The sequence below is a fragment of the Anolis carolinensis genome, chromosome 2 (genome assembly GCF_035594765.1).
Source record: "Anolis carolinensis isolate JA03-04 chromosome 2, rAnoCar3.1.pri, whole genome shotgun sequence".
NCBI classification, from domain to species: Eukaryota; Metazoa; Chordata; class Lepidosauria; order Squamata; family Dactyloidae; genus Anolis; species Anolis carolinensis.
Window position 1 is genome coordinate 18517026 of NC_085842.1, and position 20978 is coordinate 18538003.

Here is a 20978-nt window from a genome sequence, read left to right on the forward strand (position 1 = left end):
AAAACAAGATAAACAAAATAAATATAAACCGCATAAAACACATGAAACAGGGCAATTACTTTAAAACCTGGCCACAAGTACAGCGTATGCAGAGGGTGACTAGTGCAGGACTCGTAGGAAGTACAGGGACGATCAAGGATAAGGACAAGAGGAACGGTCACATCAAGACACTGAAAATCTAAAATGTGCAATGAGAAATTGTAAACAAGGGTGACTATTCACTCAAATATGCACCAGAACTTCCATGTTTTTAAATCTTTACGGAAGGTGGGCAATGAAGGTGCCAGTCTGATCTCCCTGGGGAGAGAGTTCCAGAGTTGAGGGGCCACCACCGTGAAGGCCCTCTCCCTCGTTCCCACCAACTGTACTTGGGATGGAGGTGGGATCAAGAGAAGAGCTTCCCCCAGAAGATCCTAAGGCCCACCTGGGTTCATAGGGGAGGAAGAGATCACAGAGATAAGCAACATGCTGTTTGTTTGTTAGGTTGCAACGCGCAGGCACCTGGCACATGGAGAGGCCTGCTGCGCATTGCTGGGTGCTCGCTGGGAGGGAAAAGTCTGTACTGGCCACGTCTCACCCCTTCCAGTGGCTGCCTGCCTTTTAGAGAGGCCCACTGTATGTTGATAAGAAACAGCTGTTTTTCTAGGCAGCAAGGCACAAGGGGCCTCTCCACGTGCTGCGTGCTTGCCGGGAGGGAAAAGTCTGAGCTGGCCACATCTTGCCCTTCCTGGCAGGCACCCGGCTCTTGGAGAGGCCTGCTGCTCGTTGATGCCTAGAAAAAATTGTTTCTCAGCAACATGCAGTGGGCCTCTCCAAGCGCAAGGCACCCACTGGAAGGGTGAGATGTGGCCGGTACAGACTTTTCCCTCCCGGCGAGCACCCGGTGCTTGGAGAGGATAATACATTGGATCATATGAGTGTTGGATAAACGAGGGTCAGATAACCGAGATTCTACTGTACTTACGCCACTCCTTTGTAGTAGTCGTGTGCAAGACTGAAATGAGAAGGTCAGTGACACCCTTCTAACAAACCTCTGGCTTAGCAGAAGGGAGCTTTGGAGAGAAGCTATTGCAGCAGGGGATTTCTCAAAGGCCGTCTGCAATGAAGAGCCTGCTTGTGTTGTGTGCTTTTTTGTGTCTCCCACCCAAGTCTGTGTTCCTCCTCCTTGGGAAAAGGGAGCTGTGGAACTTCACCCAGGGCTGAAACAGTCTCTTTCTGTTGTGGATGGAGGCCCTGGACTGATGGGTTGCCTTTAATGTTCAGTGGGGTTGGGGAGCAATGGTTTGACAGGCAAATAATACATCTAACTAACCATGCTATGAATACGTAATATTTCTTCCATGATTACATGTATACCATCATTAGACCTTTGGTTCCAGGGCTTTTGAGAGATACTCTTTCCCCCTCCTTATAGAGTAACGCTGGGCAAGGAAGGGTTAAGGGGAGGGAGTTTGGTTCCCAGAGAGGCAGGAAGGAAGTGGGCCTCCTTAGACCCGCCTTGCCTGTCCCTCTAGGAACCAAACTCCCTCCCCTTAACCCTTCCTTGTCTGTCTGGGAGAGAGAGTTTGTTCCTTTGGCCTCTCCTTCCTTCTCCTCCTTCTTCTCATCCTTCTCCTTCTGGTGAGTCTTATTCCCAGACCTTTTCCAAAGGGCCAAAGAGGGGTTGAGGCCCTTGGAGGGAGGAACGAAGTTGGCCCAGGCCTGCACTAACCTGGGATTGGGGGCCATCACATTCTCCATCAGGGAAATCCTTAGGAGGAGAGGCAGGCAGGCAGAGGGCCAATGGCTTTCCCCTCCCAACCCCCTCCCCTGCCTGCCTGGGACCACTTTTCCCCCCTTAAGTTTTCATTAAGCTTTACAAAGGAAAAGAGGTTTTCCACACAAAGAAAAAGAGAATAAAGAGAGGGTTGCAGAGCTCTGATTAGTAGACACAAACTATATAAATGTTGACTGTGTCACTGATGAAGAGGAATGGGATGGGTGTGTGTGTGTGTTGAAGAGGAGCCTTATATTTGGAATAATTACGATAGAGTCTGGCTTATCCAGCCTGTATTATGTATTATCCAAGTTTGCCTTTTAGTAGTCAATTTTTCTGTAGTCTATGTTTTCAATACATTGCAATGTTTTGGTGCTAAATTCGTAAATACAGTAATTACTACATAACGTTACTGTATATTGCACTGCTTTTTCTTTCCTTTTGTTGTAAAACATGTTTTCTTGCTTAATTTGTAAAATCATAACGTAATTTGATGTTTAATAGGCTTTTCCTTAATCCCTCATTATCCATCAATTTTTGTGTGTGTGTCAGAAGCGACTTGAGAAACTACAAGTTGCTTTTGGTGTGTGAAGGCCAGGGGAGGCCAAGTGGGTCTGGAGGCTGGAGAAGCAGAGGCCCAAGTGAAAGGAGGTCCTAGCATTATCTGGCCCTGAAATAAATGAAGCGCTTGTTTTTTTTACTCTCCAATAAAAAGCCTCCTGAAGCCTGTTGTCTAATTCTGCCTTTCTTTCACAAAGGAAATGTGATTGTTGGCTAAGAATTTTGGATCAGAGCCTGTTCAGTTGAGAGAAGAGGGAGGAAGAGCATCTTGGATCCAATTTGCTTCTTCACCAAACTGGTTCCACAATGGAGAGACCCAGCTCACCTGGACTTGAAGCAGGCAGGGCTGCTGAGAGCAGTTGGGATTTCTGGGAAAGAACTACACAGACTTTCCTGAACATGCACATATATCGCCAGCGCTTCAGGCAGTCTTATTACCAAGAGGGCGAGGGACCCAGAGAGGTTTGCAGCCGCCTCCACGATCTCTGCCGCCAGTGGCTGAAGCCAGAGCAACACACCAAGGCTGAGATGCTGGACCTGGTGATCCTGGAGCAGTTCCTGAGCCTCCTGCCCCCAGAGATGGGGAGCTGGGTCCGAGAGTGTGGGGCAGAGACCTGTTCCCAGGCGGTGGCCCTGGCGGAAGGCTTCCTCCTGAGTCGGGCAGAGGACAAGAGGCAGGAGGAACAGGTGAGAGCATTGCCTCATGGTTTCACTAACCTTGGGACTGACAGAAAGATTAAACATAAATCCTGCTTTTCTTCCAAGATGGGACCAATGTGAGGGATAAGCGGGGACATGAGAGAAGCCTCCCACAAGGATGGTAAAAACATCAAAACATCCGGGCGTCCCCTGGGCAACGTCCTTGCAGACGGCCAATTCTCTCACTCCAGAAGCGACTCAAGTTGCTCCTGACATGAAAAAAAAAAGCCAAACCCTGCCCCTTCTGCCTCTTTTCCCACCTGTTCTGCCCCTCCTGGTGTCAACTCTATGTCCACTGTAAGCTCAGTTGCATCTCAAAATCTAGCTATAACATTGAAAATGATAGGAGGTGGAATATGGCATTTGGAATATAGTCCTGTTCTAATCTTTCTGCATCCTACTTCTGAAATTCTTTGTGCTATTTCAGACCCAAATAAACTGTAATGAAGTCCAGCCTGATGTCCCTGCATCAGAGAATTTTCCATCAGACACCACCCAGAGCTTCCAGCAGAAAGAGTTCAAGCAGGAAGATGGGACTACAGCCTTGGAGGGTAGGAATGGACTCTTCTGGGAGTTTTGGTGTTTTATGCCAGTGTGAATTCCCCTTAAGAGGGATTGTAGAACATCCACAATTGGTTTGAGCTTGAGAAGTTGCGCATGCAGGATCATTTGGCCTTGAGATGAGTATATAGGTATGGAATGGATAAAAAGAGGTGAAGCCAATGTAAATATTGTACAAAAAAGCTGAGCTCACAGATGAAGTTAAAGTTATAATGGAAATTGTGGTATGGGTATGTGGTGAAGGGAGAAAAGAAAAGATGAACAGAAATAAGGTATATTAGATAAATGAGTGAATAATAGGGAAGAGTGAGAAATAGGAAGAGGGTGGGGAAATGTCATAGATAAATGACATGTATGGAACAAATGTACAAAATCTCATATAAATAATAATAATAATAATCTGTAAAAAAATAGTATTTAAAATGGCATTGAGTTGCAAAAGGTGTAATTTCAGTGTGATTTGCAGTCTTCCTTCTGGCAATCCTTCTACATTTGCATAGTGTTGGGTGGGACTGAAATAACAATATGTTCCCAGGTGAAACCTGAAGCTAAGATAAGCAATGAAACTGAACTGGAAGACAAATAGACAACAAAGAAAACAAAGAATACCTTTAGTCAGTGGAAAATACCAAGCCAAGTACTAGTGTCAATCCAACCTATTCACAGCACTGAATGAGATAAAATGTCCTAAATTTTACATATTCCTGGGCTGGAGATTTCTCCTGTGTTCATAGGGTCATTTCATCATAGGATTCTTTTTAGGACTGTCATTGCAACCTCTGAGACATATTTATGTGATCAGCTTTCCACACCTTGCTCTCTCTCCCAGAGGCTGGAATGATGTTGTTGCCAAATCCTCAGTCGTTTCTTCCCCTTTGTGATGGAGTGGAACTGAATCAGGTAAGCAGAAGGATTCCTGGGAGAGGAGGACTAGAGCTGCCTGGGTGTCATTTGTTCCAGGCTTAATAAACAGACAAAATTTAATAGGAGTTTCTTAAAGGTGAAATACTGAAGCCATAATTGAACAAGGAGGAAAAAAAGAGAAATACAAAAAAACCGGAATAGATGTTCAAAGAACTTTCAAGTGAGCTCAGATTTAAAAGGAGCGTGTATAAGAAATGAAAAGGGGGGGGGGGGGCAGGAGGGGGAATCATGAAAGAATTCAAAGGACTAATCAGCATAAGTAGGGAAAAGGTCTGACAAGTTGAAGCAGAAAAAGAGCTCAGGCTTGCCAAAGAGATTAAAAACAATAAAAAGTGGTCATATGGTCGTATCAGTAGTAGAAGAAAAAACGAGCATACAGTAGGATCTCTATGTGGAGTGAAGTGCTAACAGGAGATAGCGAGGGATGCTATCAGGAGATAACAGGAAGGATGTTGGAGCAGATCATTAAGAAGCACATCTCGGTTTCAGTAAGTCCTTTGGAAAGGCCTCCCATGGGTTTTCAACAACTTGTAAAGAGTGGGCTAGATAATACTACAGTAAGGTGGATTTGTAATGGGTTGAGAGACTGAACCCAAAGGGTTCCTCTTCATTCTGGAAAGAGGTGACCGGTGGAGTGCCACAGGGTTCGGTCCTGGGCCCAGCACTGTTCAACATGCGTATCATATTTTCAGATGACACCAAATTAACAGGGATAGCTAATACTCCAGAAGATAGGATCAGAATTCAAAATGGCCTTAACATGTCCGAAAGTTGGGCCAAAACTAACCAAATTAATTTCAACAAGAATAAATGTAGGGTAGGACACTTAGGCAGGATAAAAATGCAATGCACAGATTCAGGAAGTGTGACACCTGGCTTGTCAACAGTTCATATGAAAGGTGTCTTGGAGTGTTCGTAGACCACAAGTTGAACATGAGCCAAAAATGTGATGCAGCAGCTTATAAGACTATGGGATTCTGGGCTGCATCCAAAGGAATATAGTGTCCAGATTAAGGGAAGTCATGGTGACCTTCTTTCTGCTTTGGTGAGACCTCACCTGGAATAACACTGTGTCCAGTTCTGGGTACTACAATGAAAGCTAAAAAATGTCCAGATTCCATTTCTGAATTTACATGTCAATTAAGAAATGGTTCTGACTGACCAACTGGACGTCTCTACAAAACTTACAACTATGGCACGGAGGCCTTAGCCTTTTCCCTTTCAAACAACCAACAGGAATGTAAATCTACTTTAGAGAGATTCTTGTAATTATTTGTCTTCATAGCCCTTAAGTGAGAAGGAATTTGTTTTCTTTTTCCACTAGGGCCCAATCGCCTTTGAGGACGTGGCTGTCCATTTCTCCCTGGAGGAGTGGGCTCTTCTGAATCCTGATCAGATAGTATTGCACGTGCAGATCATGGAGGAGATTCAAGGGATTGTGGACTCTCTTGGTAAGGCTCCCTCATTGATGGGGATTTCTATTTCAAAATGCAGTATTATCCTAAATCATCACAGTTACGGAGAGTCCTTAAGGCAGTGCTAATGTTAGAAATATATGACATAAGAATAGTAGTAGTAGTAGTAGTAGTAGTAATACTAATACTACTACTAATAATAATACATGTTATTTATATTCCGCTTTTTCCCCTCAAGAGACCTAAAGCGGCTTACTGCATATTCATATCATACAAATGTCAGTCCGAATGAGTATATAAAACAAATAAATCAATCAATAAACACAAAACATCTTAAACAGTTTAAAAACTGCATTCACCACATGAAAAGATGTAAGGTTGTGGCTGTGCTTAGACCAACAACAATTTTACTCTTTTAAAGCAATCTCTATTTATTTGAATGACACGCACTCTAAGAGCCAGAAGGAGTAAAGTAAAAAGAAGGGGGGGGGGGGGGGAGAGTGAAATCTTAATGGGATACATTTTTGAAGCAAAGGGTGATAGCTGAGAATTTGTCACTGCACTTACTAGTCACATGACTCTGTCATTGTACAACAGTGGTGGGCAAAGTGCATCCCGCGTATTTTGGCCTGGATAACCTGTGGCCCTCCAGGTGTTTGGGGCTCAAATTCTCAGTTTGTCAAATGGTCAGGAATTCTAGGATCTGAAGACCTATGGATTTCTGTCCTCCTAATTTCATTAGGCTCCCAAAAAACAGACTGGGGCCCCCACCAAAATCCAAGACACTGAAATGGATTGCAGTTTACCTGAATTGCACAACTATAGCAACCATCACTATAGATGTAATCTCTCTGAGAGAGGTACTCTTTTCTTACATCTGTAGTGATGGTTGCTATAGTTGTGCAATTCATGTAAACTGCAATCCATTTCGGTGTCTTGGATTTTGGCAGGGACTTGGTCTGTTTTTTGGGAGCCTACTGAAATCGGGAGGACAGAAATCCATTTTTTGATCCGGGAAGCCAAAATATTTGTTTTCAATCCGGCCCATTGGCGGCAGTGGGGAGGGGACTTTCCAAGCTCCCCTTCCCATCATTTTAGGCGTCGTTTGTCCTTATAGCCTTCATTAAGAATTGCATTAAAAGCATCAGAGTTAAGATATTTCTCTTTCTGGGATCGTTTGTGCTCATATCCTTCATTAAGACCTGGATTAAAAGCCTCGGAGTTAAGATACCACTCTTCCTGGGATCCTTTCTCTTCTGTCTTTAGAGGAGACCTGGGTTTAAGGCGGGGGCTTAAGAAACCCTGCTTCTTGGGATCTTATTTACTCAATTATGGTTTCTTCTGGCTGCATAAGTAGAATTTAATCATACAAACGAGTAATGTTAAAAATGGAAAGGGTGAATTCATAACCATATATGATAATTTCCATCCACTTCTTACCCCCACTTTCTTAGAGTCCTTATCATTCACACTGAGAAAATATTGTTTCTGTTCTTCTTCTTCACAGCAGATAACTGGAAGAAGAGCAATGTATGCACCAAATTCAGAAAGCATTGTGGGCACAAGGGGGGCCTTTGTAGACACCAGCAAGCCCACATTGAGGATGAAGATTCTGCCAGAGAAAGGCCCTACATATGCAATGTATGTGGGCAATATTTTACCCAAAATGTGGCACCTGTGCTTCACAAGGCACTCCATGCTGGGAAAAGCTGTCTTAAATGGAAAGTATCAGCAAAATGTGTGCTTGATTATAAATTGCCAGATCTGTGCCAACAAGAAATCTTCGAAGGAACTGAGGATTTCATGAGCCAGGAGTGTGGGAAATATTTTATCCACAGTTCACACTTGGTGAAACATAGGTTTCACACAGGACAGGAACCATACCAATGCCTGGAGTGTGAGAAGTGTTTCACTTACAGTTCAGAATTGGTGAGACACACAGGAGAGAAGTCATATCAATGCCAGGAGTGTGGGAAATGTTTTGCTTACAGTTCACACTTGGTGAGGCACAAAAGACTCCACACAGGAGAAAAGCCATACCAGTGCCAGGAGTGTGGGAAATGTTTTGCTGATCGTTCAGACTTGGTGAAGCACAAAAGACTCCACACAGGAGAGAAACCATACCAATGCCAGGATTGTGGGAAATGTTTTGCTTACAGTTCCCAGTTGGTGAACCACAAACGACTCCACACAGGAGAGAAGCCATACCAATGCCAGGAGTGTGGGAAATGTTTTTCTGAAAATTCTGCCTTGGTGAGTCACAAAAGACTCCACACAGGAGAGAAGTCATACCAATGCCAGGAGTGTAGGAAATGTTTTGGTTACAGTTCAGACTTAGTGAAACATAAAAGACTCCACACAGGAGAGAAGCCATACCAATGCCAGGAGTGTGGGAAATGTTTTGCTTATAGTTCAGACTTAGTGAAGCACAAAAGACTCCACACAGGAGAGAAGCCATACCAATGCCAGGAGTGTGGAAAATGTTTTGCTTCCAGTTCAGACTTGGTGAGGCACAAAAGATGCCACACAGGAGAGAAGCCATACCAATGCCAGGAGTGTGGGAAATGTTTTGCTTCCAGCTCACAGTTGGTGAACCACAAAAGACTCCACACAGGAGAGAAGCCATACCAATGCCAGGAGTGTGGAAAATGTTTTACTCAGACTTCATCCCTTAAGAAGCACCAGAGAATACACACAGGCTAAAAATAGCCTTTGTGGGTAAAGATCTGGATTAAAACAGGACCGTTTGAGAAGTTATGTCTAAGATTTGGCGGAGTCCCCTTTCTTGTCATTTGAATCTCTAAATGCAGGCCCTGTTCTTGGAGCAGCAGAAAGCAAGCTCGCTGTGACAATCCTTCAGAGGGTTAAGTATGATTGTTATGTCACCTATTCTGAAAAAAATAAATAAACATATGTAATTCCATCAGTTGTTCCTCTGAGCTTATTTTCCAGCCTTGGTTGCAAATTTCCAGTTTGTCAATGTTGTTTTTCAGCCGGGATTCCAGAATTGAACACATTGCTTCTGTTGAGGCCAAGCGAAAGGAAAAGATGCTTGCACTATTATTTCTGTTGATGTGCAAATCATATTTCTGGCTAGCTGTTTTCCTGCTCCTGGCTCACACACTTTTAATCCACATTAAGTTGAAAAACCCGAGACTTGTTTTTATTTCAGTATTAGCAATGTTATATATCACTAGCTGTGCCCAGCAAAAATAAAGTATTGAGGAATTGGTGGTAGTTAATGTAAAGGGTAAACGTTTTCCCCTGACTCTGGGGGTTGGTGCTCATCTACATTTCTAAGCCGAAGAGCTGGCGTTGTCCATAGACTCCTCCAAGGTCATGTGGGATGACTGCATGGAGCGGCGTTACCTTCCCACCGGAGCAGTACCTATTGATGCACTCACATTTGTATGTTTTTGAACTTCTGGGTTGGCAGAAGCTGGGGCTAACAGTGGGGGCTCTCTCCGATCCCCCAATTCAAACCTGTGGCCTTTCGGTCCAGAAGTTCAGCAGGTCAGCGCTTTAACACGCTGCGCCATCAGGGGATATTATTTCCTAAAGGTTGTGAATATACAATATTTCTGATTGTTTTTTTTTTTGTCTTTTGGAGGCAAGTATGAATGCTGCAATTAGGAAAAATGATTAGGATGTAATGGCCTTGCAGCTTTAAAGCCTGGCTGTTTCCTCCCTGAGTGAATTTTTTGTTGGGAGGTGTTAGCTGGCCCTGATTGTTTCCTGTCTGGAATTCCCTTGTTTTCAGAGTGGTGTTCTTTGCGATATTTTATGTGCTTCTACTGTCTGTGACCCTCAGAAAACAGGATTTGCCAGACTTTGGTGATGGGAAGACTTTGTTGGGAGGTGTTAGCTGGCCCTGATTGTTTCCTGTGTGGAATTCCCCTGTTTTCAAAGTGTTGTCTTTATTTAGTGCTCTGATTTTAGAGATTGTATTGTTCTGTTTTATTATACCACAGTATTTTTTATATATTCTGATTTTAGTGTTTTTGAATACTTGGAGCCAGATTGTATTCATTTTCACAGTTGACCGCAACACAATAATAATAATAATAATAATAATAATAATAATAATAATAATAATGACTTTGGTAATACACACTGCTTCACTCCATTGTCAGTTTCCTTTCTGGAAGAATCCTTCCTTCGGAGGTGTTAGCTTGCCCTGATTGTTTCCTTTGTGGAATTTCCAATTTTCCTGCTTTCAGAGTATTGGTCTTTATGTACTGTCCTGGTTTTAGAGATTATGTTGTTCTGTATTATTCTATCACAGTAAGTATTTGATATTACAGTAGAATCTCACTTATCCAACATTCACTTATCCAATGTTCTGGATTATCCAACGCATTTGTTGCAGCTGGCTGCTAACCAGCCTGCGCCACAGCCCACTGCACACATCTAGGGACTGAGCAAACTCTTGGAAAACATTTTAATATGCTTTTCCTAGTAGCAAGTTACCAGGCGTGATATTGTTACTGGGTATATTTTGTGGTGGTGCCTTTGGGTCTGCTTGTTTCAAAGTCACTTCTGTGTTTCAGGGTGTGCAGGAACCAGTATTATTATTTTCCATCCCCAACCAGGTAAATGGATTGAGGGGCAAAGGCATACGTTGGATATCAAGTGCGCCATCAAAACCTCAAGCATACCCAATGTTCCAGAAGTATTCTCTCCTGACGTTTCGCCCACATCTATGGCAGGCATCCTCAAAGGTTTATCCATACCTCACAACCTCCGAGGATGCCTGCCAAAGATGTGGGCGAAACGTCAGGAGAGAATACTTCTGGAACATGGCCACACAGCCCGAGAGACATACAACAACCCTGTGGCTTACAGTATGTTTGCTTCTGTCACGATAAAAAGAAATCTTGAGTCCTTTGGTTCCAGGGCTCTTGAGAGATGCTCTTTCCCCTCCTTCCAGTGTAATGCTGGGCAAGGAAGGGTTAAGGGGAGGGAGTTTGGTTCCCAGAGAGGCAGGAAGGAAGCGGGCCTCCTTATACCACTTTTCCTGTCCCTCTGGGAACCAAACTCTATCTCCTTAACCCTTCCTTGCCCGTCTGGGAGAGAGAGTTTGTCCCTTTGGCCTCTCCCTCCTCCTCCTCCTCCTCCTCCTTGCAGCTTGTCTCCTCTTTCTCCTTCTCCTTCTCCTTCCGGTGAGTCTTGTTCCCAGACCTTCTTCTCCAAAGGGGCGAAGAGGGGCTGAGGCCACAACACCTGGAGGGAAGGCCCTTTGTAGGCCCAGGCCTGTTTCCCTCACAGGTAGGCCTTCCGACACACACTGACCGAGAGCAAAGAGAAACAACCAGCTTCAAAGGCCTGGAGTCTCGTCCGCCCTGGAGAAAAGGGGGCCTGAGGCAGGTGGGGTTGGGGGTCACCACCACAGACGGCCAGGCTGTCCCTGCTTCAACCAGGGGGTCCTTCTGAGGAGAGAGAGGCAGGCCGAGGGACAATGGCTTTCCCCTCCCAACCCCCTCACTTGCCTTCCTGGGTCCTCTTTCCCCCCTTAAGTTTTTATTACGCTTTGCAAAGGAAAAGATGTTTCCACACAAAGAAAAAAGGAGAACAAAGAAGGGGACGAGGGTTGCAGGGCTGTGATTAGTAGACTGCAAATGTCTTCTGTGTCACCGAGGAAGAGGAACGGGGTGGCGGGGGGAAGAGAAGCCTTGTATTTGTTATAGTTATTACATCTATATCTTCATCTCAAGCACTTATTATTTTACGCATCGTCTAAAGTTTTGGAAGTTCCAAATGTCCTCTGCAACAGAAAAGAACACACTCTTGTCCTCAAAACTGGTGCAGTAGTGTCTCACTTATCCAAGCTAAACGGGCCGGCAGAAGCTTGGATAAGCGAATATCTTGGATAATAAGGAGAGATTAAGGAAAAGCCTATTAAACATCAAATTAGGTTATGATTTTACAAATTAAGCACCAAAACATCATGTTATACAACACATTTGACAGAAAAAGTAGTTCAGTGCTCAGTAATGTTATGTTGTAATTACTGTATGTATGACCTTAGCACCAAAATATCACGATATATTGAAAACATTGACTACAAAAATGGCTTGGATTATCCAGAAGCTTGGATAAGTGAGGCTTGGATAAGTGAGACTCTACTGTAGTTGTGCCTTCCCACGCTCCTTCCCATTTTTTCTTCCATTTCTTTACATGTATTTTATCTAATTATAAGTATTGCCATAAGTAAAGGTAAAGGTTTTCCCCTGGCGTTAACTCTGGGGGTTGTTGCTCATCTCCATTTCTAACCCAAAGAGCCGCCGTTGTGCATAGACACCTCCGAGGTCATGTGGCCAGCATGACTGAATGAAGCGCCCTTACCTTCCCGCCGGAGCGGTACCTATTGATCTACTCACATTTGCATGTTTTCGAATTGCTAGGTTGGCAGGAGCTGGGGCTAACAGCGGGCACGCATTCCGCTCCCTGGATTTGAACCTGGGACCTTTTGGTCTGCAAGTTCAGCAGCTCAGCGCTTTAACACACTGTGCCACTATATAGACCTAAAAAATCAATTCCATTTGTTAGTAAATTAGTTTTGTGTGGGTGGGAATTCACTGTGTTACGTTGATATATTTTCTTCTTTTATTTAAACACTATACAAACATGGATTTATATATATACTAGCTTGGGGACCCGGCGGTGCCCGGGTCTTTTGAGAAAGGCATTGTTTGCTTGTATTCCAAGATCTAATATCAGCTGGGTTTAGTGGATGCGGATGAACTACAACTCCCATATGCAAGTCCCATCATCCATAGTCCACGCCCCTCCAAACAGCGCCAGGATGTATAGTAGGTCATGCGGGCTCTATCTTCCAAATTTGGTTTTGATCAGTCATTGGTGGGGGTCACAGTGCTTTTGGGAAGTGAGTGAAGGTATTGCAAGTCCCATCGTCCATGATCCATCCTCCTCTAAACCGCACCAGGGTGTAGAGTGAGTCATGCGTGCCAGGTTTGGTCTTGATCTGTCTTTGGTGGGGGTCGTAGTGGTTTCTGGAAGTGAGTGAAGGTATTGCAATTCCCATCGTCCATGGTCCATCATCCTCCAAACCATACCAGGGTATAGAGTGGATCATGGGTGCTCTGTGTGCCAAGTTTGGTCTTGATCAGTCATTGGTGGGGGTTGTAGTGGTCTCTGGAAGTGAGTGAAGGTATTGCAATTCCCATCGTCCATGGCCCATTGTCCTCCAAACTTCACCAGGGTATAGAGTGGGTCATGGGTGTTCTGTGTGCCAAGTTTGGTCTTCAGTAGTCATTAGTGCCAGTTGCAGTAGTCTCAGGAGGTGAGTGATGGTACTGCAAGGCCCATCATCCTTGGTATCATAGAATAGTAGAGTTGGAAGAGACCTCATGGGCCATCCAGTCCAACCCCCTGCCTCCCTCTAACTGTACCAGGACGTACATTGGCTCATGGGGGTATGTGTGCCAAGTTTGAAAGTACTGCAAATCCCATAATCCTTGGTCCATCCTCCCCCAAAGTGGTGCAGCATGTAAAGTGTGTCATTTGGGAGAAATGTGCCACGTTTGGTCCAATTCTGTCATTCCTGATAGTTGTAGTCGTCTCGGGAAGCGAGTGAAGGTACTTCAAATCCCATCATCCATGATCAATTTCCCCCCAATCTGCACCAGGATGTAAAGGGGGTCACGGGGGTTCTGTGTGCCAAGTTTGGTCCTCTTCCATCACTGGTGGGCATCGCAGTGGTCTGTGGAAGTCGAAGCATTTCAAAGTACTGCAAATCCCATCATCCGTGGTCCAGCCTCCGTCAAACTGCTGCAGCATGTGAAGTGTGTCATTTGGGATATGTGTGCCTGGTTTGGTTCAGTTGTGTGATTTGTGGCAGTTGCTGTGGTCTCAAGAAGTGAGGGAAGGTACTGCAAATTCCATCATCCTTGGTCCATCCTGCCCCAATATACATCAGGATGTAAAGGGGTCGACAGGAGTTCTGTGTGCCAAGTTTGGTCCATTTCTATCATTGGTGGGCATTGCAGTAGTCTGTGGGAGTTAAAGTGTTTGAAAGTACTGCAAATCCCATCATCTGTGGTCCATTCTCCCCCAAATGGCAGCAGGTCATAAAGTGCATCGTGGGGATGAAGTGTGGCAAGTTTGGTGCAGATCCGTCATTCCTGTTGGTCTCAGTGGCCTGGGATAGTGGCGGCCAATCAAAACGCGAGCACATATTCCGCCAGGCCAATCAAAACGCTGATACATACTCCGATTTCACTTTTATTATATATATAGATGTGCATCATTCTAAAATAGCTAAATAACAAGGCTTGCAGCCATTTCTATTCTGATTAAAGAGTGCTGATAGGTCATTTATTCAAAGTCTCTTGAATATAGATTTTATATAGATTTATAAATACAATAGAGTCTCACTTATCCAACATAAACAGGCCAGCAGAACGTTGGATAAACGAATATGTTGGATAATAAGGAGGGATTAAGGAAAAGCCTATTAAACATCAAATTAGGTTATGATTTTACAAATTAAGCATCAAAACATCACGTTGTACAACAAATTTGAAAGAAAAAAGTAGTTCAATACGCAGTAATGCAGTGTAGTAATTACTGTATTTACGAATTTAGTACCAAAATATCATGATGTATTGAAAACATTGACTACAAAAATGTGTTGGATAATCCAGAACATTGGATAAGTGAGTGTTGGATAAGTGAGACTCTACTGTAGTACAAAATGTAAGTATATACTAGTAACACTATTTCAATCAACACATCCTGCTGTAGTCATTTTCCTTTGGTTCTTTATAAATTCTATGAAGTGTTTCCATCTTCTTAAAAACTTTTAAAATTCAATTTACTGGTGTTGGCATGTTTTATAGTTTCTATAGTTTTGCGTATTCAGTTTTTGCTTCTGTTGTTTCAATGTCAGTTTGTCTAATAATCCCCGTAGAAAACGTTCTGCTTTTAATGGGATTTTGTACTTTAGTATAGGTTCCATGTCTCTATGGATTTTTTATGCAAAATGCTTTAGCTTTTGGACAAGTCCACCACAAATGATAGAAGGTTCCAGTTATTTGTCTGCATATTTATTTTCTGTAGTTATGTACCATCTATAATGTTAAAATGTTATTTGATGGTGTAACTCCTTGTAAACTTTAGTCATTTTTTTCCAGAGTTCTTTCCCTTAAAAGAAGAGGGAGGAAAAACATCTTGGATACAGTCTCCATCAGACACTGGTTACAACATGGAGAGACCCAACTCACCTGGACCAGAAGCAGGCAGGGTCCCTGGGAGCAGTGGGGAATTCTGGGAAATAACTACACAGACATTCCTGAACATACACATACAGCCCCAGCTCTTCAGGCAGTCCTCCTACCGAGAGGGCGAGGGACCCAGAGAGGTTTGCAGCCGCCTCCACGATCTCTGCCGCCAGTGGCTGAAGCCAGAGCAACACACCAAGGCTGAGATGCTGGACCTGGTGATCCTGGAGCAGTTCCTGAGCCTCCTGCCCCCAGAGATGGGGAGCTGGGTCCGAGAGTGTGGGGCAGAGACCTCTTCCCAGGCGGTGGCCCTGGCGGAAGGATTCCTCCTGAGTCGGGCAGAGGACAAGAGGCAGGAAGAACAGGTGGGAGCATTTCCTCTTGGTTTCACTAACCTTGGGACTGACAGAAAGATTAAACCTAAATCCTGCTTTTCTTCCAAGATGGGACCAATGTGAGGGATAAGCGGGAACATGAGAGAAGCCTCCCACAAGGATGGTAAAAACATCAAAACATCCGGGTGTCCCCTGGGCAACGTCCTTGCAGACGGCCAATTCTCTCACTCCAGAAGCGACTCAAGTTGCTCCTGACATGAAAAAAAAAGCCAAACACTGCCCCTTCTGCCTCTTTTCCCACCTGCTCTCTCCCTCCTGCTGTCACCTCCAAATCCACTGTAAGCTCAGTTGCATCTCAATCTCCAGATGTAACATTGAAAATGATGGGAGGTGGAATATGGCCAATCCCAGAATGCAGTTTCTGCACATTTGGAATATAGTCCTGTTCTAATCTTTCTCCATCCTACTTCTGAAATTCTTTGTGCTATTTCAGACCCAAATAAACTGTAATGAAGTCCAGCCAGATGTCCCTGCATCAGAGAATTTTCCATCAGACACCACCCAGAGCTTCCAGCAGAAAGAGTTCAAGCAGGAAGATGGGACTACAGCATTGGAGGGTAAGAATGGACTCCTCTGGGAGTTTTGGTGTTTTATGCCAGTGTGAATTCCCCTTAAGAGGGATTGTAGAACATCCACAATTGGTTTGAGCTTGAGAAGTTGCGCATGCAGGATCATTTGGCCTTGAGATGAGTATATAGGTATGGAATGGATAAAAAGAGGTGAAGCCAATGTACATATTGTACAGAAAAGCTGAGCTCACAGATGAAATTAAAGTTATAATGGAAATTGTGGTATGGGTATGGGGTGGAGGGAGAATCATAGAATCATAGAATAGTAGAGTTGGAAGAGACCTCGTGGGTCATCCAGTCCAACCCCCTGTCAAGAAGCAGGAAATCGCATTCAAAGCACCCCCGACAGATGGCCATCCAGCCTCTGCTTAAAAGCCTCCAAGGAAGGAGCCTCCACCACAGCCCGGGGGAGAGAGTTCCACTGTCGAACAGCCGTCACAGTGAGGAAGTTCTTCCTGATGTTCAGGTGGAATCTCCTTTCCTGTAGTTTGAAGCCATTGTTCCGTGTCCTAGTCTGCAGGGCAGCAGAAAATAAGCTTGCTCCCTCCTCCCTATGACTTCCCTTCACGTATTTGTACATGGCTAGCATGTCTCCTCTCAGCCTTCTCTTCTGCAGGCTAAACATGCCCAGCTCTTTAAGCCTCTCCTCATAGGGCTTGTTCTCCAGACCCTTAATCATTTTAGTCGCCCTCCTCTGGACGCTTTCCAGCTTGTCAACATCTCCCTTCAACTGCGGTGCCCAAAATTGGACACAGTATTCCAGGTGTGGTCTGACCAAGGCAGAATAGAGGGGGAGCATGACTTCCCTGGATCTAGACGCTATTCCCCTATTGATGCAGGCCAGAATCCCGTTGGCTTTTTTAGCTGCCGCATCACATTGTTGGCTCATGTTTAACTTGTTGTCCACTAGGACTCCAAGGTCTTTTTCGCACACACTGCTGTCAAGCCAGGCGTCCCCCATTCTGTATCTTTGCATTCCATTTTTTCTGCCGAAATGAAGTATCTTGCATTTGTCCCTGTTGAACTTCATTTTGTTAGTTTCGGCCCATCTCTCTAGTCTGTCAAGATCGTTTTGAATTCTGCTCCTGTCTTCTGGAGTGTTGGCTATCCCTCCCAGTTTTGTGTCGTCTGCAAACTTGATGATCGTGCCTTCTAACCCTTCGTCTAAGTCGTTAATAAAGATGTTGAACAGAACCGGGCCCAGGACGGAGCCCTGCGGCACTCCACTTGTCACTTCTTTCCATGATGAAGATGATGCATTGGTGAGCACCCTTTGGGTTCATTCGCTTAGCCAATTGCAGATCCACCTAACCGTAGTTTTGTCTAGCCCACATTTTACTAGTTTATTTGCCAGAAGGTCGTGGGGGACTTTGTCGAAGGCCCTACTGAAATCCAGGTAGGCTACATCCACAGCATTCCCTGTATCGATCCAACTCGTAACTCTATCGAAAAAAGAGATCAGATTAGTCTGGCATGACTTGTTTTTGGTAAATCCGTGTTGACTATTAGCAATGACCGCATTTGTTTCTAAGTGTTCGCAGACCACTTCCTTGATGATCTTTTCCAGAATCTTGCCTGGTATTGATGTGAGGCTGACCGGACGGTAATTGTTTGGGTCGTTCTTTTTTCCCTTCTTGAAGATAGGGACCACATTCGCCCTCCTCCAATCTGCTGGGACTTCTCCCGTTCTCCAAGAACTCTCGAAGATAATTGCTAGTGGTTCTGAAATAACTTCCGCTAATTCCTTCAATACTCTTGGATGTAGCTGATCTGGCCCTGGGGACTTGAATTCGTTTAGAGAGGCCAGGTGTTCCTGGACAACTTGTTTCCCTATTTGGGGTTGGATTTCCCCCAATCCTTCGTCCATTCCATGTTGCTGAGGTTGAAGATGGCTTTCTTTTTGTGAGAAGACCGAGGCAAAGAAGGCATTGAGCAGTTCTGCCTTTTCCCTGTCCCCTGTCTCCATCACCCCATCTTCTCCTTGCAGAGGCCCTATCGCCTCCTTTTTCTTCCTTTTTCTACCAACGTAAGCAAAAAAAGCCTTTTTTGTTGTTTTTTATGTCCCTGGCAAGCCTGAGCTCATTTTGTGCTTTAGCCTTGCGAACCTTTTCCCTATAGGTGTTGGCTATACGTTTGAATTCTTCTTTGGTGATTTCTCCCCTTTTCCACTGAACAGAAATAAGGTATATTAGATAAATGAGTGAATAATATAGAAAAGGAAGAGTGAGAAATAGGAAGAGGGTGGGGAAATGTCATAGATAAATGACGTGAATGGAACAAATGTACAAAATCTACTCATATAAATAATAAGAATAATAATCTGTAAAAAATAGTATTTAAAATTGCATTCAGTTGCAAAAGGTGTAATTTCAGTGTGATTTGCAGTCTTCTTTCTGGCAATCCTTTTACATTTGCATAGTGTTGGGTGGGACTGAAATAACAATATGTTCCCAGGTGAAATCTGAAGCTAAGATAAGCAATGAAACTGAACTGCAAGACAAATAGACAACAAAGAAAAAAAAAGAATACTTTTAGTCAATTGAAATACCAAGCCCTGTACAACCTGTTCACAGCACTGAATGAGATAAAATGTCCTAAACTTCAAAGCTTTACATAATCCTGGGCTCTTGTTTTCATAGGGTCATTTCCTCATAGGTTCCTTTTTAGCACTGTCCCTGCAACCTCTGAGACATGTTTATGTGATCAGCTTTCCACACCTTGCTCTCTCTCCCAGGGGCTGGAATGACGTCGACAAATCCTCAGTCGTTTCTTTCCCTTTGTGATGGAGTGGAACTGAATCAGGTAAGCAGAAGGATTCCTGGGAGAGGAGGACTAGAGCTGCCTGGGTGTCATTTGTTCCAGGCTTAATAAACAGACAAAATTTAATAGGAGTTTCTTAAAGGTGAAATACTGAAGCCATAATTGAACAAGGAGGAAAAAAAGAGAAATACAAAGAAACCAGAATAGATGTTCAAAGAACTTTCAAGTGAGCTCAGATTTAAAAGGAGCGTGTACAAGAAATGAAAAGGGGGGGGGGAGGAGGGGGAATCATGAAAGAATTCAAAGGACTAATCAGCATAAGTAGGGAAAAGGTCTGACAAGTTGAAGCAGAAAAAGAGCTCAGGCTTGCCAAAGAGATTAAACACAATAAAAAGTGGTCATATGGTCGTATCAGTAGTAGAAGAAAAAACGAGCATACAGTAGGATCTCTATGTGGAGTGAAGTGCTAACAGGAGATAGCGAGGGATGCTATCAGGAGATAACAGGAAGGATGTTGGAGCAGATCATTAAGAAGCACATCTCGGTTTCAGTAAGTCCTTTGGAAAGGCCTCCCATGGGTTTTCAACAACTTGTAAAGAGTGGGCTAGATAATACTACAGTAAGGTGGATTTGTAATGGGTTGAGAGACTGAACCCAAAGGGTTCCTCTTCATTCTGGAAAGAGGTGACCGGTGGAGTGCCACAGGGTTCGGTCCTGGGCCCAGCACTGTTCAACATGCGTATCATATTTTCAGATGACACCAAATTAACAGGGATAGCTAATACTCCAGAAGATAGGATCAGAATTCAAAATGGCCTTAACATGTCCGAAAGTTGGGCCAAAACTAACCAAATTAATTTCAACAAGAATAAATGTAGGGTAGGACACTTAGGCAGGATAAAAATGCAATCCACAGATTCAGGAAGTCTGACACCTGGCTTGTCAACAGTTCATATGAAAGGTATCTTGGAGTGTTCGTAGACCACAAGTAGAACATGAGCCAACAATGTGATGCAGCAGCTTATAAAACTATGGGATTCTGGGCTGCATCCAAAGGAATATAGTGTCCAGATTAAGGGAAGTCATGGTGACCTTCTTTCTGCTTTGGTGAGACCTCACCTGGAATAACACTGTGTCCAGTTCTGGGTACTACAATGAAAGCTAAAAAATGTCCAGATTCCATTTCTGAATTTACATGTCAATTAAGAAATGGTTCTGACTGACCAACTGGACGTCTCTACAAAACTTACAACTATGGCATGGAGGCCTTAGCCTTTTTCCTTTCAAACAACCAACAGTAAATCTACTTTAGAGAGATTCTTGTAATTATTTGTCTTCATAGCCCTTAAGTGAGAAGGAATTTGTTTTCTTTTTCCACTAGGGCCCAATCGCCTTTGAGGACGTGGCTGTCCATTTCTCCCTGGAGGAGTGGGCTCTTCTGAATCCTGATCAGATAGTATTGCACGTGCAGATCATGGAGGAGATTCAAGGGATTGTGGACTCTCTTGGTAAGGCTCCCTCATTGATGGGGATTTCTATTTCAAAATGCAGTATTATCATAAATCATCACAGTTACGGAGGGTTCTTAAGGCAGTGCTAATGTTAGAAATATATGACATAAGAGTAGTAGTAGTAGTAGTAGTAGTAGTAGTAGTAGTAATAATAATAATAATACATTTTATTTATATTCCGCTTTTTTCCCTCAAGAGACCTAAAGTGGCTTACAGCATATTAATATCATACAAATGTCAGTCCGAATGAGTATATAAAACAATAAACACAAAACATCTTAAAATAAACAGTTTAAAAACTGCATTCACCACATGAAAAGATGTAAGGTTGTGGCTGTGCTTAGACCAACAACAATTTTACTCTTTTAAAGCAATCTATATTTATTTGAATGGCATGCACTCTTAAGAGCCAGAAGGAGTAAAGCAAAAAGAAGAGGGGGGAGATAAATCTTAATGGGATACATTTTTGAATACAGGTCCAAATCTGCAAAAGAAAATGTTTGGAAAATAATATTTGGAAAAATATGATTACTCTAGATCTCCAGATTTCTAGACTAGGACCAGCTTTGTAGTTTGAAAGGAATT

General features: G+C 43.7%; 2 protein-coding genes and 1 pseudogene across 3 annotated transcripts in view; 2 read left to right on the plus strand and 1 right to left on the minus strand.

Moving 5' to 3' along the window:
* LOC103280228 (zinc finger protein 420) overlaps positions 1–20978 on the minus strand; it is a 412323-nt gene that overhangs the window by 220543 nt on the left and 170802 nt on the right. The gene's annotated exons all lie outside the window — the stretch shown is intronic.
* Positions 1521–8839, plus strand: LOC134297014 (zinc finger protein 436-like). 2 transcript variants are annotated; one of them, XM_062973420.1, is made up of 6 exons: positions 1521–1620; positions 2515–3004; positions 3444–3567; positions 4407–4477; positions 5826–5952; positions 7424–8839. In XM_062973420.1, exons 2-6 carry the CDS (start codon positions 2624–2626, stop codon positions 8617–8619), a joined length of 1899 nt encoding a protein of 632 aa, XP_062829490.1. In that variant the 5' UTR covers positions 1521–1620; positions 2515–2623; the 3' UTR covers positions 8620–8839. The 2 variants fall into 2 exon arrangements, with proteins under 2 accessions (XP_062829490.1, XP_062829491.1); XM_062973421.1 differs by having other exon boundaries at positions 7427–8839.
* The window catches only part of LOC134297035 (zinc finger protein 850-like), a 33466-nt pseudogene continuing 23439 nt past the window's right edge, over positions 10952–20978 (plus strand).

Coding starts and splice junctions, on each gene's coding strand:
- LOC134297014 (XM_062973420.1), top strand. CDS start 2,624: ATGGAGAGACCCAGCTCACCTGGACTTGAAGCAGGCAGGGCTGCTGAG. Junction 4,478..5,825: donor ATGGAGTGGAACTGAATCAG/GTAAGCAGAAGG, acceptor TTTTTCCACTAG/GGCCCAATCGCCTTTGAGGA. Junction 5,953..7,423: donor AGGGATTGTGGACTCTCTTG/GTAAGGCTCCCT, acceptor TCTTCTTCACAG/CAGATAACTGGAAGAAGAGC.